The sequence below is a fragment of the Gopherus evgoodei genome, chromosome 13 (assembly GCF_007399415.2).
Source record: "Gopherus evgoodei ecotype Sinaloan lineage chromosome 13, rGopEvg1_v1.p, whole genome shotgun sequence".
Classification (NCBI taxonomy): domain Eukaryota; kingdom Metazoa; phylum Chordata; order Testudines; family Testudinidae; genus Gopherus; species Gopherus evgoodei.
In genome coordinates this window covers 19477995-19494579 of record NC_044334.1, presented here as the reverse complement: position 1 = coordinate 19494579, position 16585 = coordinate 19477995, and the positions used below count along the sequence as shown (strand labels likewise).

The window sequence follows — 16585 nt, the reverse complement described above, 5'->3', positions numbered from 1 at the left end:
CTGCTGTTGCCATGGCAGCGGTGCATCAGCAGCCTTTTGTGTTCCAGTTGTAGAGGGAAGCGTTGTGCACGCTCACTCGCTCTCGAGTGCATGCGCTCTCTCCTGGAGACTTGGCATTTGTTCTTTCTTTGCTGTTTTCCTTCAAATAAGTCATCTAGACGGCCAAATACGTGTTTGGCTTTGTGTGTGTGTGGAAACGTCAAAGCAGGCAGCGCGAGAGCCCCAGAATTATCCAAACTGGCTCCCAGGTGAGAAAAGAACAGGATCATCCCAATGAGACAGGCTGACTGCAGCCGAGAATGGAGGAATCAGATCATTACAGCTCTGCTTCCCATCCTTGGACACGGGCCTCCCTCAGCAGAGCTGAACTTGGCACTGGGCTCAGGGAGGTACTGCTCAGGGGAAGGCAGTGTGAGGATCATCCCTTCTGTATTGCATCACAAACAAACTCATCAGCAAACCTGCGGTACCAACATGGGACTGGGAATAGCCCTGAAGCTGGGGGGAGAGGGAACTAGGCAGGGCTCCTCCTAATCCAGCAGATTCCTGGAGTTTATTGATATTTTATCCTGTATAGCTCAGTACTTTACAGTCAGAGCAAATGTAAGAAAGATCCTCTGTATGTCTCTGCCCTGTCCTGGGGTGATGCAGGTGCCCAGAGCAGCAGCCAGTGAGCAAGGGGCAAATTTGCATGAAGGGGCCGTTCTCCAGCACTGGGGGCTTAAGAGAGAATTGGAGGGTCCCAGTCACAGACCCATTTGCCTCAGGAAGCCAAGCTCGTCTGGATTCCCACCATGGCCTGGGCCCCTCTGCTCCTCACGCTGCTCACTTACTGCTCAGGTGAGAGAGGGGCCCATGGCGCTAGGGCAGCCCTTGACTGGGTTTCACCTTCCCCCTCTATCAGGAATTTCACACAAACATGTCATGCCGCAGGGCGGGTCTCATGGCTTTGTTTGTACTGTGCTTTCCAGGTACCCGCTCCCAGTACGTGGTGACTCAGGAGCCCTCCTTGCTGGTGTCTCCTGGAGCGACTGTCAAACTCTCCTGTCGGGTGAGCATCGTATCTGACATCAGCAGCATCTACCCGTACTGGATCCAGCAGCGGGGGGGCGGGGTGCCTCGCCTCCTCATCTACGACGCTAACGTGAAAGTGTCAGGGACCCCCGAGCGGTTCTCTGGGTCCAGCTCTGGTAACACGGCCTATTTAACCATCAGTGGGGCCCTGGCGGAGGACGACGCTGATTATTACTGCCTCACTCACTACTATCAAGGAGGGGCTTTTAAGGCTACACAGTGAGACACTCAGATGGGGAACTGAGACCCAAACCTGCCTCCCATCTGCTCTGCTCTGCAGCCTGTGCCCTGCTGGGACCTGCCCAGGCTGCAGTTTGGCCTCAGACTTCCCCCTGCAGCCTGACTAATCCTCAGTGGGGTTTGTGCCCTTCACTCCCTGTGAGGGGGTGCGTGAGGTGTGTGTGTGGGAAAGGCAGCTCCTTCCCTCCCACTCTGTCACTCTGACCTGGTGGAGGGGCAGAGGTTGAGCTGTGCACTTGGCCTCCTCTCCTAGTTTGGGACTGACCAGCTTCCCCTTCAGTCAAACCAGTCTGGGGAACCCATTCCCCCATCTCCATTGTGTGGGGAGTGACGTCCTTTTCTCTCTGTGAGAGTCCATCAGCTGGTTCGCCAACCTCCTCCCGCCAGCCTGCCCCATGGAGAGAGGGGTGGGATGGCGGGGGATTAGGAGAGGGATCTGTTCCCATCCCATTAAGTAAAGTGCATCACAAAGAGCAGGATCCCCTGGTCAGACACGTGGCTTTCAGTGCTTTGATTTGGCCAAGTTACAATTTAGAAAACAGGATCAGGCCCATGCAGTGGTTTGTGTGACAGGACAATGCTCCTCTCTGCAGAATCTCCCACATTCCCCTGCAGCTGTGCATGACACGCGTGAGTGCAGAGAAATTCCTCATCCCCCAGGGGCTTTCCCAGCGCTCGTGGGGCTTTTTGCACAGTTGTGCCCCAATACCGAGTACAGCCTGTCAGGCCGTGTGCCGATGATACTCAGTGAGGTTTGGAGGTGTCCTTAAGTGAGGAAAGCCAGCGACAAAGCCCTGGGTCCATTGTTGTGAGCAGTGGGGACCAGTCACTTCTAAGGGAGCTCTTGGACAGCGTGAACTTGGACCACCCCATCTGTGCTTTGGTAGTTTTGATAGCTATTGACCTGTATCCAAACTGCCTTTTTAGGGGCAGTGGAGAGGCCTGGGTTGGGGAGAAGCACTGGCCATACCTGCAGGGGCGGCTCTAGGTATTTTGCCACCCTGAGCACAGCAGACAGGCTGCCTTCAGTGGCTTGCCTGAGGGAGGTCCCCGGTCCTGCAGATTTGGTGGCAGCCTGCGGGAGGTCCGCCGAAGCTGCAGGACCAGCGGACCCTCCGCAGGCATGCCTCGGAAGGCAACCTGTCTGCCGCCCTCACGGTGACTGGCAGAGTGCCCCCCGTGGCTTGCAGCCCCAGGCACGCAGTTGGCGTGCTGGTGCCTGGAGCCGCCCCAGCATACCTGGAGAGGATTAAAACCCTCTCCCTGAGCAGAGAATCTTCAGCAGGTGTCTGGTTTCACTGCAGTGATTGCTAAGGAGCCCAGTCAGGGGCTGGGTTCAGCTGGAGCTAATTGCTCGTTACTGGGGAAACCAGGCACTGTAAGAAGGGGGAACAGGGGTGGGTCAGTCTGTTATGAGGGTTAGGCTGAGTGAGGGGCCCTGTGCATTCTGGGAGGAGGGAGAGCTAGAAAAGGATAGAGCCTTCTGGCTTGGTTTAGTGGGTCCAGATCTCTGGTCTCAGAGGTGAGGCTGTCCCTGTGCCAGAGCTTGGCCTGTCAGGTATGTAAGAGACAAACCATTATGGGGCTAAACCCCCACCAGAGCAATCTCAAATAGGTAACTGAGTGAGCAAGTTTGCGAGTTCACAGACAAGAACATTCACTCACCACCATGAGTGAAATATTTCCAGATGTTGAGATTGGTCTAGTTCTAATCTAGTCGTAGCTGAGCTCAGTGTAGTGGCTGTTGCTCTTCATCTCTGTGTTTTGTTTGTAAATTGCTATTTTTGCTTTTCCACCAATAACTTTCCCACAGGAGGACTGTCCTCCCTATTACAGGGCATTTCATCTTCTCTGCTCTTCCTTGGCTTGCTGCAGCACCAGGGCAACAACAACAATAACAAAAATTGCTTGCAAAAGTATAAAGCAGAATCAGTGGTAAATGGCCAGCAAAACAATAGAGGGATTAGTGCAGGGGTCGGCAACCTTTCAGAAGTGGTGTGCTGAGTCGTTATTTATTCATTCTAATTTAAGGTTTCCCGTGCCAGTAATACATTTTAACATTTTTAGAAGGTCTCTTTCTATAAGTCTATAATAGAGAACTAAACTATTGTTCTATGTAAAGTAAATAAGGTTTTTAAAATGTAAAAGAAGCTTCATTTTAAATGAAATTAAAATGCAAAGCCCCCCCTGGACCGGTGGCCAGGGCCCAGGCAGTGTGAGTGCCACTGAAAATCAGCTCGTGTGCTGCCTTTGGCACACGTGTCATAGGTTGCCTACCCCTGGATTAGTGGGTTACTGGGAGTGAGTCTGTGCGGTGTAAAGCAATTGATCGTGCTACACCTTTATACATACACACACACACACACAGACAGTGTTGAATTTTTTACCCATTTGCTTAAAAACAATCCACATCTATTCTATTGTTCCAAGACAGCAGCATTCCTGTGTGTGCAATTATCAGAAGGGGGGAAGCTCCCTTGGGCCGGATTTTGACCAAAAACTATAAATCCAGAGATAAACAGGTTCAAACCATCCATTCCATGGGGGTGTATTAAAAACAAAGCTCTGTCCAAGCCCAACACTTTCTTCTCCTGGAGGTGAATGGAGGGGAGAGAGACGGTAAAACAACCTGCTAAGTGAAGGGAGCTTTGCTGCAATAGCCTCAGAGCAGAGGGGAAGCAGAACGGCCTCAATGGTCAGTCACCTAATATACTACCACCCTCCACCCCCACTCAAAATGGCAAATCTACCAGAGCCCATTATCCCCAGTGGTAACTTCCTTACTATATTAGATGTCCATGGGAGTAGGTGCTGTTCTCCTTTCATGCACCGTACATGCCACGCCTGGCACTTGGCTGGTTTCACATCAAATGGCAGGATGCATATTGTCCTGCCCTGGGATGGAGGTGCATAATGCTCAGTCTGAATTATTAGTTCATTGATCTAGAGTCTCTGCTTACAGTGCTTTTTTTTCCTGATTCAGTGAAATGAGTCCCACGTTAACAATAAATAACATAGAATCTGTTTAATGAGATGGGGGGGGTTTCAGACTAGGAATGCAGTAGTATGTGATCAGTTCCCATAACAGAAGAGGTTCTTACTTGAAGCACTGCTATGTTTAGGACTTTGATAAAAGAAAACATATCAGACACATTATGCAGATGAAATAAAAATAAAAGGAGTGAAATCACTACAAAAATAAAAAAGATCAGTGTTGTTACCAACTTATGATTTTATTGCAAATCTCATGATATTTGGAATTTTCCTTGAAGCCCGAGCTTCTGGAGACAACTGATCACCTGAGAATCTCAGCGTTTACTATTTTTTAAAAATAACTTTCTAGTCCTCATCCTTTGGAGAAAAGCTAGCAAATGGGAATCCTAAAGACTCAGGAACCAGAAAGCAAATAAAAAGTACCCCACATTTAAAAAAAAAATAAAAAATCATGATTTTTAAGCCAGTTTCAGGATTTTTAATGTCTGACTGCTGACTTTTGAACACTTGTGGCTGGCGATACTGAAAGGTACACACACTAAAAAGATTGAAAGCAGTTGTTAGAAATGGAGTAGGCTTGGAAGGATTTGATTTTTAGTGGTAAATGTCGATTTCAGAGCATACACCAAAAACAACAAAAAATATTTCCAAGAGTAATAATCAAATTTTACAGATAGGCAAAGCAAGAAAATGCTACTTGAGAACTTATGAAAGTTTGGTTATAGGATATGTACTTTGTGTATTTTGGCATGTGGTGTTGATCATTTCTGTTTTAATGGTTATAAAGCTTTAGCATTTTGAATCTCAACATCTACTGTCACTGAATAATTGTTGTCTGACCCACCCAGACTTTCCCGCAACTGTGAAAATTTAAATTGATAAAAATAGAAAAAAGTTTAAAAATAAACATTGATGTTATCTGCTGAAATTATATTAAAAAACTGAATGGTGCCAAGCCTAATAATAGGTGTTGTTACAGGGGAAGTCAGAAATGCTGAAGCTGATGACAAGAACTGATGCATAGTTGTCATAAACACCTATAAAGGTTGGCTCTGACACCATGTATCCCCTTATCACACTGAAAAGTTGTTTTCTCTAAACTAAGCAAGTCACTTCACCTGCCATATCAATGGAACTCAGCGGGAGCTAACAAAGGAATAAATGGATTTTCATTTTTGAAAGATCCCTCTCATTGCAATAAAAATGCCCTTAGCAGCAACATCTTGTTAATGTCAGAAACTTCCTAGATAATATCCATGTAATCCAGAACAAAAACCTCCAGGTAATGGCAGGTTGATTCTGTTTTCAGCGCTATCCCAGAATGCTGAGATGTTGACACTGCCAGAAGTAGAACGTTGACTTGTCCATGTCCCAGGCCTGGAAATCCTAAAACATCCCTTTACTTTGGCAGCAGAGCCAGGACTGCTTTGCAGCTGTGCAGGGCTCTTGCTCCTGAAAACCTCCCAGGAGCTCATTAGCATAGTGGTTATTAATGGTGCCCTGGAAATGTGTGTGAAATGCAGGGAGGCCTCCACAACACAGGCTTTTCATTAGACTTCTGCAGACGGGTGGCTACTTACTTTGCTGCTCCTTGCTGGTTAAGCTGAGCAGCACCTGATGCAGCTTCTCTATGGCCAGTTTATCATTCTCTGCTCTATACAGATAATTAGGCAGAGGCAGATAATGGCTTTCTCAAGCTCCTTAACAACTTTCTCCACCCCATGCAGAGCAAAGTGCTGAACGTCTACACTTGTGGGGGATAATGCAGAGAACACACTGGAGACCAGAGCCATGAATAAATTGTGTCAGTGAATGACCCTTGAACAGATTATCCGTCCCATTGGGCTAGTGTCCTGCCTTCAGCAGTGACTCCAGTGTTCCAGAGTCAGGGGAATCCATTGTCCGTCCCTCCCATTGTACAGTGCAACAAACTAATTGAACAGCCCAGGAGGAATCTGGTGGAAAAATCTTTCAAGGGTGTCCTCATGGGATAAAAATAGCTGAGGCCGTCATCCCTTACTCCTAGCCCAGCAACACAACTGTCCCCAGATGCTTGTGGGGTGGGTGCCAGTGAGCTGAGGATAACTTGGAGCCTATCAGAGACATCCAGATTTGCATTCAGGATGTCTGCTCAAATCACAGGATTTAAGAAGCTAGCGGAGAAGGCACCACTGAATTCAGAGACCCCTGTGGCTGAGGTGTGGTGTTCCTAGGATGGCTTGGGTGACCACACTGCTGGTTCTGGTAGCCTGTTGGGCAGGTAAATATAATTGCATGCTTGATCTCAGAAGCTAGGTCAGGAAGTGTGCCCAGTGCAGGGCACACCCACATTTACAGACACAATGGTGACCTGTGGTTCTGTGTTGTTTCAGGTTCCAGCTACCAGTTAACTTTGACTCAGCCACTCGCTATGTCAGTGACTCCAGGAGAAACTGTCCAACTCGCATGTGTTCTGAGCAGGGAAGTCAGCATCAGCGATAGCTACATACGCTGGTACCAGCAGAAACAAGGGGAGAAACCAAGATACCTGCTGTATTACAAGGATGACTCTACCCAGGGTAAAGGCTCTGGTGTCCCTGACAGGTTCACTGCCTCTAAAGACACTTCCAGGCACACCTGCTTTTTAACAATCAGCAGGGCTCAAGCAGAGGATGATGCTGATTACTATTGCGCAGACTGGGATGGCCCAGCTAACCAGTACACAGTGATACAGCTGCACAGAGAAGAGGAACAAAAACCCCTCTCACCCATAGTGACACAGCACCTGGAGCCCACCTGCGTGTCTCTTGTTCCTATGAGATGGCCCAGTGGATTGGCTCCTTGCTAAGTGTGATCTCCAATTCCTGTCAGTCCTCGTTGCGTTTCAAAGCTATGGGCTTTTCTGGAAGAAGAACTCACCTGTGTTCTGACACAACATCACTGCCCTGATGCACAGACTGAGTTAAAGGCAGTAAGGGAATCAAACCACGGCAGTAAGGATCACAGCTTCAAAGATACCAACCAGTAGGCATTATGCTGTGATATTGGACCAGCCGAAGCTGGTTTTTGAAGAGCTCTTCTGGCTAATGGCTGGTACAGTTATTACCCTTCTAGCTCCGGATCGTAGTTCTGCTGAGTTGCAGCCTAGAAGGGACCATTGTGATCATCCCTTCTGACCATGTGTGTGAGACAGGGCATAGAACTTCACCCAGTAATTCCTGCCTCAAGCCCAGAAACATGTGGTTGAACTCACCCATTTCTTTTAGAAAAACCTCCTAGCTTCATGTTCCACAGCCCTTTGTAATCTGCTCCAGTGCTTAATTTCTGTGCATGTCATTTCCTGTTCGAAGTTTTCTAACTGCAGCTCCCAGGCATTGGATCTTGTTCTGCCTTGTTCTGCTAGTTTAAAAGCCCTGAGTATCTGCTCTTCCAATGTGATCAAGACACCTCTTAACCTTCTTTTTGACAAGCTAAATAGTGAGAGATAAAGTAACTCAGCCTACGATTAGTGTTTGCCAGACCTTGAAATATTCACATAGCTCTTCCTTCCTTCTCCTACAGCACACTCACAGATGCTAGTGCTGATGTTTCCTGTTTGCATGGAGCTGTCCTCCTGCAAATAGAGAGATTGAACCTATGTCTCAGGTGCTGAGGGCTCCCACTGACTTCCCCCAGAGCTGCATGTGCTCAGCACTTCCCAGGATTGGGGCCAGTGAGTGCCGAAGCTCCATGTACTGCATGTTTGTAAAGCAAAGCCAGTACAGACAAGGGGACCTAGAGCTGCTGTCATTGGAGTCTTTTGCCCAGGTGCAATATCTCTCCAGCTGAGCCGCAAAGTTCTTACTTGGTCTTTGTTCCTTTGAAACAATGCCAAGGCGGGAGGCCAGTGGGCTCTGCTGCTTTTTTCTTATGCCTGTTTGTAAAGATCATTTAATGCTTCACTTTTGATTTTCAGAATAATCCCCAATATTCATTAAAACATTCCTTTTACAAAGCCATCCTTCCTGAGCAACCCTACGATAACACACCAGTGTGAGCAGTAAGGGATTGGATTTCCAGTTTTCCCTTTAATTGCCAGCAGGACACGTGGTTTCTGGGCTCATGGAGCTTAGGTGGGTAGGATGCTGCGGCGCATGACCAAGGGGATCATTGCTGTGGATTTGCCCCGATGTGCTTGGGCCTTAGAGTGTGGGATCGTCTAATGGGGACCCCCCCATACAAGGGATCACACTTTCCAAACCAGTGAAACGACACTGCCCAAGTCCTTCTCAGTAGAAATCAGGTCTCTGCAGAGTGCCGGGCCTCTGAGCTGTGACGGAAGCAACAACAGGAAGCGTGTCTGGGGCCTGGTCTACACTATGAGTTTAGGTCGAATTTATCAGTGTTAAATTGAATTAACCCTGCACCCATCCACACAACGAAGCCATGTACTTAGAAATAAAGGGCTCTTAAAATCGATTTCTGTACTCATCCCTGACGAGGGGAGTAGCGCTGAAATTGACATTGCCATTTCGAATTAAGGTTAGTGTGACTGCAATTCGACGGTATTGTCCTCTGGGAGCTATCCCACTGTGCACCATTGTGACTGCTCTGGACAGCAATCTGAACTCGGATGCACTGGCCAGGTAGACAGGAAAAGCCCCACAAACTTTTGAATTTCATTTCCTGTTTGCCCAGCGTGGAGAGCTGATCAGCACAGGTGAACATGCAGAGCTCATCAGCACAGGTAGCCATGCAGTCCGAGAATCGAAAAAGAGCTTCAGCGTGGACCGTACGGGAGGTACTAGATCTGATCGCTATATGGGGAGAGGATTCTGTGCTAGCAGAACTACATTCCAAAAATGCCGAAACATTTGAAAAAATCTCCAAGGGCATAATGGAGAGAGGACACAATAGGAACTCATATCAGTGCCACGTGAAAGTTAAGTAGCTCAAAGAAGCCTATCAAAAAACAAAGGAGGCAAACGGTTGTTCTGGGTCAGAGCCACAGACATGCCGCTTCTACACTGAGCTGCATGCAATTCTAGGGGGATCCGTCACCACTACCCCACCCCGACCGTGGATTCCGAGGAGGGGGTAATCTCAGCCATGCCTGAGAGTTCTGTGGACAGGAAAGATGAAGAGAAGGAAGACGACGAGCTTGCGGAGAGCACACAGCACTCCGTTCTCCCCAACAGCCAGGATCTTTTTCTCAGCCTGACTGAAGTACCCTCCCAACCCTCCCAAGGCATTATCCCAGAAAATGAGGCCATGGAAGGGACTTTTGGTGAGTGTACCTTTGTAAATATAAAACATTGTTTAAAAGCATTTTTTAATGATTAATTTGCCCTGAGGACTTGGGATGCATTCGCGACCAGTACAGCTATTGGAAAAGTCTGTTAATGTATCTGGGGATGGAGCGGAAATCCTCCAGGGACATCTCCATGAAGCTCTCCTGGAGGTACTCCAAAAGCCTTTGCAGAAGGTTTCTGGGCAGGGCAGCCTTATTCTGTCCTCCCTGGTAGGACACTTGACCACGCCATGCTAGTAGCAAGTAATCTGGCATCATTGGATGAAAAAGCCTGGCAGTGTACGGTCCTGGTGTTTGCTGGCATTCAAGCAACATCCATTCTTTATCTCGTTGTGTTATCCTCAGGAGAGTGATATAGTTCATGATAACCTAATTGAAATATGGGAATATAATTAAGCGGTACAGAGGTGGCCGTTCCTACTGGGCTGTTTGCCTGTGGTTGAAAAGAAATCCTTCCCTACAGTTAGCCAAGTGGGGGATGGTGGGGTCATTGGAGCTGAGCTTTTCGCATTTGGCTAGCAGAGATCTTCCCTGATACCAGCCACACGGTGGGGGGAGGGGTAAAGAGATCATCCCAGAGAATTGGATGGGGGGGAATTAGTTTGGTTTCTGCTGCTGCATGTTAACAGGAAAGACACAGCACTCAACAGGCTTTGCTTGGTATGTGAGAAAGGAGGCACTGCTTTTATGAAGGTTGCAGAAGCCAAAAGACAATGGCTTACCATGGCCTCATGCAAGCTGAATTCTGTTGCCCAGACCTGCGTCTGTGATCTCTAACACCAAAGCCGCAGGCATTCAATATTAAGATGCAAAATGCGACCTTGTACCAAAATCACATGTGCTATGTAATGTGAATAGCGTTGTTCACCGAGAAAGAGTATACTCATTGTTCTGTAAAATGTATCTTTTAAAATACTTTTCTCCCTTTTTTCCCTCCCTCCTACAGCTGCAAATTTTTCAAGCCTCCCTCCTCCATCCTGAAGGCTATCTCAGATAAGGTGGTGAAAAAATAGGATGCGAGACAAAATGTTCTGGGAAATCATGAAATCGACCTGCAATGAAAGAGCTCATCTGAATGAGTGGAAGGACATGGTATCAAAGTACAGGAAAGATGCCAGGGAACGTGAGGCCATGAGGGATGCTCGAGATGAGAGGTGGCAGGCTGCAATGCTAGGGCTGCTGCGTGATCAAACTGACATGCTCCGGCATCTGGTGGAGCTTCAGGAACTGCAGCAGGATCCTAGAGTGCTGCTGCAGCCCCTGTATAACCACCCTCCCCCCTCACCATGTTCCATAGCCACCTCACCCAGATGTGTAAGAATGTGGGGCGGGGGCTGGGGTGGCTCCATGCGTCCGCCCACTTCACCCCAGTGGACAGCCCAAGCAAAAGGCTGTCATTATTTTGAACTTTTTTAGTGGCCTTTTCCTTCCCTTCTATCCGCTTCCCAAACCCCACCCAGGCTACCTTGTCAGTTCTCTTCCTATGTTTATAATCAATTAATAAAGAATACATGATTTTTAAATGATAGTGACTTTATTTCCTTTGAAAGCAAGCTGTGATTGAAGGAGGGAGGGTGGTTTGCTTACAGGGAATGAGTCAATCAAGGGGGCGGGTTTTCAACAAACAGAACTTTCACACCGTAGTCTGGCCAGTCATGAAACTGGTTTTCAAAGCTTCTCAGATGAGCAGTGCTTCCTGGTGCACTCTTCTAATCGCCCTGGTGTCTGGCTGCCCATAATGAGTGGCCAGGTGATTTTCCTCAGCCTCCCACCCCGCCATAAACGTCTCCCCCTTACTCTCACAGAACATAACATGAGAACATAAGAATGTCCGTACCGGGTCAGACCAAAGGTCCATCTAGCCCAGTATCCTGTCTACCGACAGTGGCCAATGCCAGGTGCCCCAGAGGGAGTGAACCTAACAGGCAATGATCAAGTGATCTCTCTCCTGTCATCCATCTCCATCCTCTGACAAACAGAGGGTAGGAACACCCTTCCTTACCCATCCTGGCTAATAGCCATTTATGCACTTAACCTCCATGAATTTATCCAGTTCCCTTTTAAATGCTGTTATAGTCCCAGCCTTCACAACCTCCTCAGGTAAGGAGTTCCACAAGTTGACTGTGCGCTGCGTGAAGAAGAACTTCCTTTTATTTGTTTTATATCTGCTGCCTATTAATTTCATTTGGTGACCCCTAGTTCTTGTATTATGGGAACAAGTAAATAACTTTTCCTTATCCACTTTCTCCACATCAATCATGATTTTATATACCTCTATCATATCCCCCCTTAGTCTCCTCTTTTCCAAGTTGAAGAGTCCTAGCCTCTTTAATCTTCCTCATATGGGACTCTCTCCAAACTCCTAATCATTTTACTTGCCCTTTTCTGAACCTTTTCTAGTGCCAGTATATATTTTTTGAGATGAGGAGACCATATTTGTACGCAGTATTTGAGATGTGGGCATACCATCGATTATATAAGGGCAATAATATATTCTCAATCTTATTCTCTGTCCCCTTTTTAATGATTCCTAACATCCTGTTTGCTCTTTTGACTGCCTCTGAGATTGTGGAGCACACAGCAAGCAGCAATAACAATGGGAATATTGGTTTGGCTGAGGTCTGAGCGAGTCAGTAACGTGCACCAGCGACCCTTTAAACATCCAAATGCACATTCTACCACCATTCTGCACTTGCTCAGCCTGTAGTTGAACAGCTCCTGACCACTGTCCAGGCTGCCTGTATATGGCTTCATGAGCCATGGCATTAAGGGGTAGGCTGGGTCCCCAAGGATAACTATAGGCATTTCAACATACTCAATGGTTATATTCTGGTCTGGGAAGTAAATCCCTTGCTGCAGCCATTTGTGAGCATCATGAACCCTTCCCAGCCATCCCACGTTGATGCTGGTGAAACGTCCCTTGTGATCCACTGGTGCTTGCAGCACCATTGAAAAATACCCTTTGCGGTATGTGTACTGGCTGCCCAGAACCACCTGCAACAATGTTTTTGGCCCCATCAGGCACTGGGATCTCAACCCAGAATTCCAATGGGCAGAGGAGACTGTGGGAACTATGCGATAGCTAAGGGATAGCTACCCACAGTGCAACACTCCGGAAGTCGATGCTAGCCTTGGTACATGGATGCACACCGCCGAATTAATGTGCTTAGTGTGGTCGCATACACTTGACTTTATACAATCGGTTGCCAAAAAAGAATTCTGTAAATTCAGATTAATCCCATAGTGTAGACATACCTTGGGAGTCAGTGAGGCTGAGAGCACTGGGGCTGTTTAGAGACACAAGAGTTGGGGCTTGACTGAGGTCAATTAAGGGGCAGTTAGGACCTCACAGGATCTAAGCCCTCAGAGACTCTATACAAACCAGCAGGTGGCAGTATAAGACCTCCTAATAGCACTAGCAAACCCCTCCCCCCTCGTAACTTGAGTACCAATGGAAGGGCTTTGGGAAGTTGAAGGCCTTAGGGCTGTAGAACTGGAGACTATACATTGCTCTAGAGTATCTGGAGGCAGGGCCAGCCGTAGACCAAATTGCACCCTCAGTGAGGGGAGTCTTCAGTGCCCTCACTCCCACATTTGTTAAACTTTTGATTACTGTATTTGTATTGCATTTGAAGCCCATTTCATGACTTTGATGCATGATCTGCAGGCATGAATTATCCCTGTCATAAAAGACGATAAATTTGCATGCTAGGATCTGTAAATCTGTATTTATTGATGCCATATATAAGCAAATTGGTTAGAAAGAGATCTCTGGTGTCTCATTAAATATGTACTTGTTTAGTCACTACTTATACTCTTCAGGTATTAAAACACAAGTACACTTTCACAATTACATAATAAAACAAGGTTCACAATATCGCAGTTGGGCTCCAACTTCACCTCACTTTGTTCTTATATCTCACTGACTGACTGGTGACCCCCTTCCCCTTAAATACCCGCAATGAAAGAGCTCATCTGAATGAGTGGAAAGACATGGTATCAAAGTACAGGAAAGATGCCAGGACATGGCTGAAAACACTCTTAGTTCTCAGAAAGTCTGGGAAGGTTCCAGGAGATTCTACAAAGGTCCAGGATATTTTAGGAGGTCAGTGAAAAATGAATCCACATATGGAATACCTGAAATATTTTACTTCAAACATTCTATTTTCTGTTTTGTTGCTAACAACAAACACAGCCCCCCGAGCCCTGCCCCTTAATCTGGCGTTGTTTAGAGGCTCTTTCCTCAGTGACACCCTTGGAAATCCCTATCCTTGGCCCTGCAGCTGTGTCTGCCAGGGACTGCCGTCCCTGATGGCATGGCTCAGTGGGGTTTGTTGCCATTCCCCCACTGACTACAAAGGTGCTTCCTACATTGGGGTCAGATGGCTGGAAGGCAGGACGGAGTTTGCCAGGCTTTGATTTTCCCATGATGCCCTGCCACTTAGTCAGAGAGCCAATAACAGCCGTGTAGATTTACATAAAGACGCTGGATGGTTCTGCTGAGGGAAATTTAAGCGGGGAACATGGAGCAGGTTCCAGGGTGACTTAAAAGCTTCTCCCGGGTGTGTGAAATCTGTGCACAATGCAGAATAAGAACCTCCATACAGTAGAATAGAACTTGGTCTCTTTTTGGTCCCCTGCTGGGGATTTTCCACTGCTCCTCTGCTAGAGCTCTGCAGAGAGTTGGTTTCACCTAGGCTGAAGCTCCCCTTTTGTTCTGCCAGGGCCTGGCCTGTTCACTTGCTGAAAGTCCTTAACAACGATCTGTGTTCAAAGGCAGTGTTCTTGTAGCTATGTCCATCCCAGGATATTAGAGACAAGGTGGCGGCAGGAATATCATTTACTGGACCAGCTTCTGTTGGCAAGACAAGCTTGTGAGCTTACCCAGAGCTCTTCTTCGGGTCTGCTCTGTGTAAGCTCCACAGCTTATCTGTCTCAGCAGCAGAGGCTGGGCCAGGAAAAGCTCTTACCTCACACATCCTGTCTTTCTAATTCAAAGGCGGACATTCCTGCACCCTCCTGTCTCCTGAGCACAAGGAGGGTTTCTGGAAAGAAGTTAACGCTTTGAGACCTAGTAGATAGCAATACAACAGTGAGTGAGGAAACTGAGGCCTGATCTACACTCAAAAGTTAAGTTGACATAACAACATTGATCAAGGGTGTGAACAAAACACCCCCCCGAACACCGTAGGTATGCTGACCTATCCCCCAGTTAGATGCAGCTATGTCGAGGGAAGAATGCATCTGCTGGCATACTCCTGTCGCTCAGAAAAGTGCTGTTCCTACACCAATGGAAACACCCTTTCTGCCTGTGTAGGTGTGTTTGCGCTGCGGGATCATGCTGACATAGCTACGGCGACCTACCTGTGGTGATACAGTCTCTGTAGTGTAGACATATCCTGAGTCACACCTAATTTCCATAAAAATAATACAGACATTTCCCAGGTTCTTTACCTATGGTCTTCACATACAAAGCATGGCACAGCAGTATCACATGTGGGGGCCAAATCCAGAAGTGATGCATATGGAGGTGTGAACCAGACTCTCTTATCCACACACAGATCTCGGAAATACAGGGCAGGTGTCTTTATCCCTGTAATGGGTGAGATGTGGCTTCTGTACCCCTATTATGTTCATCTACAGTTGTACCCAAATATTGCTGCATCTGTTAGTTTCCTTCATCAGATCTTACGCTTCTATGTATAAATGCACAGAAATTAAATTAAAGTCAGTGAAGTTCCCTCATGGTTTACATTGGTGATGTAAATGAGATCAGAATTTGGCCCATTGGCTTTGGGGAAGGGCAATGCACTGGCCGGTGTCTGTACAGACTGCAAATTCCATGTAATTTGGATTAACTGCTCCAAGCCCTACCCTGATCCCTTATGACAATATTCCAGCTGCAGGCTGTGAAGTGGAAAACACATTTCCCTTCCACACTCCCATCAGCAAACAGCCTGTGGCCATGTCTGGACTTCATTGCCCATTAGTCACAGAGCTTCCCAGCACCGTCCCATTCCTTCCCCACACAGCTAGGTGGAAACAGCTGCAGCTTGAATCTCTAAACCCTACAAGTAATCCAGGGCTTTAAGTGGACTCTGTGCAATGCAGAAAATCACTTCTCCCACCTGTGCAGGATTCTCCTTTGTACTGTGAATGAGCAACCCGTGGTCTACAGTGCTGGGTGTCAGTGCTGGGTGTCAGTTACTAAGACACATGTCCTTTATGGCCCTTCTCCCATCTCAGAGAGGGAGTGGGGAAGGTCAAGGCAGCAGCAGCAGCCAGGGAGCAGGGAGCAGATTTGCATGAAGGGGCTATTTTCCAGCTCTGGGGGTTTAAGAGAGAATCGGAGGGTCCCAGCCAGAGACCTGTTTGTCTCAGGAAGCTGAGCTCATCTGGATTCCCATCATGGCCTGGGACCCTCTGCTCCTCACGCTGCTCACTTACTGCTCAGGTGAGTCGGACGGTTTTGCTAATAACAATCCTCACTTTCCATCGCCTCTTTGATTCCAGCAGGGTGAGGGGGGATAGGATTGCTCTGTATAAATGCAGCAAGTGGGTGAACACCGGGGGTGTGAAAAGCCATTTAAGCTGAAGCACAATGTTGGCACCGGAACAATTGGGTATAAACTAGCCATGGGAAAACTGAAACGGCAAATGAGATGGTTTCGAACCATCAAATGAGGGAGGGCCTGAAACAGCCTCCCAAGAGGGACAAAGCACCTAACTCGTTTTAAGCTGGAGCTCGCTAAGGTAATGACCAAAATTGTGTGACCGGGTCACCTGTGATAGCAGGGACAGGAGTTGATGACCCAGGAGGTCCCTTCCAGCCCCGTGTGCCAATCACAGATGCAAACGGCTCATCTAACAACTTCTCTCTGTTACTGGTTTTGTATCAGGGTCCTTAGCCCAGTTTGTGTTGACTCAGCCGCCCTCAGCATCAGAGTCTCCTGAGCAAACAGTTACGATCTCCTGTGCCAGGAGCCGCAGCAGCATCAGTAGCTACTA

General features: G+C 47.6%; 1 gene segment (V, D, J or C); it reads left to right on the top strand.

Moving 5' to 3' along the window:
* The first annotated feature begins 757 nt into the window (after window positions 1–757).
* Window positions 758–1297, top strand: LOC115661070. The segment is given in 2 exon segments: window positions 758–840; window positions 972–1297. Coding segments are annotated over 2 exon segments (372 nt in total).
* The last annotated feature ends 15288 nt before the right edge of the window (window positions 1298–16585 follow it).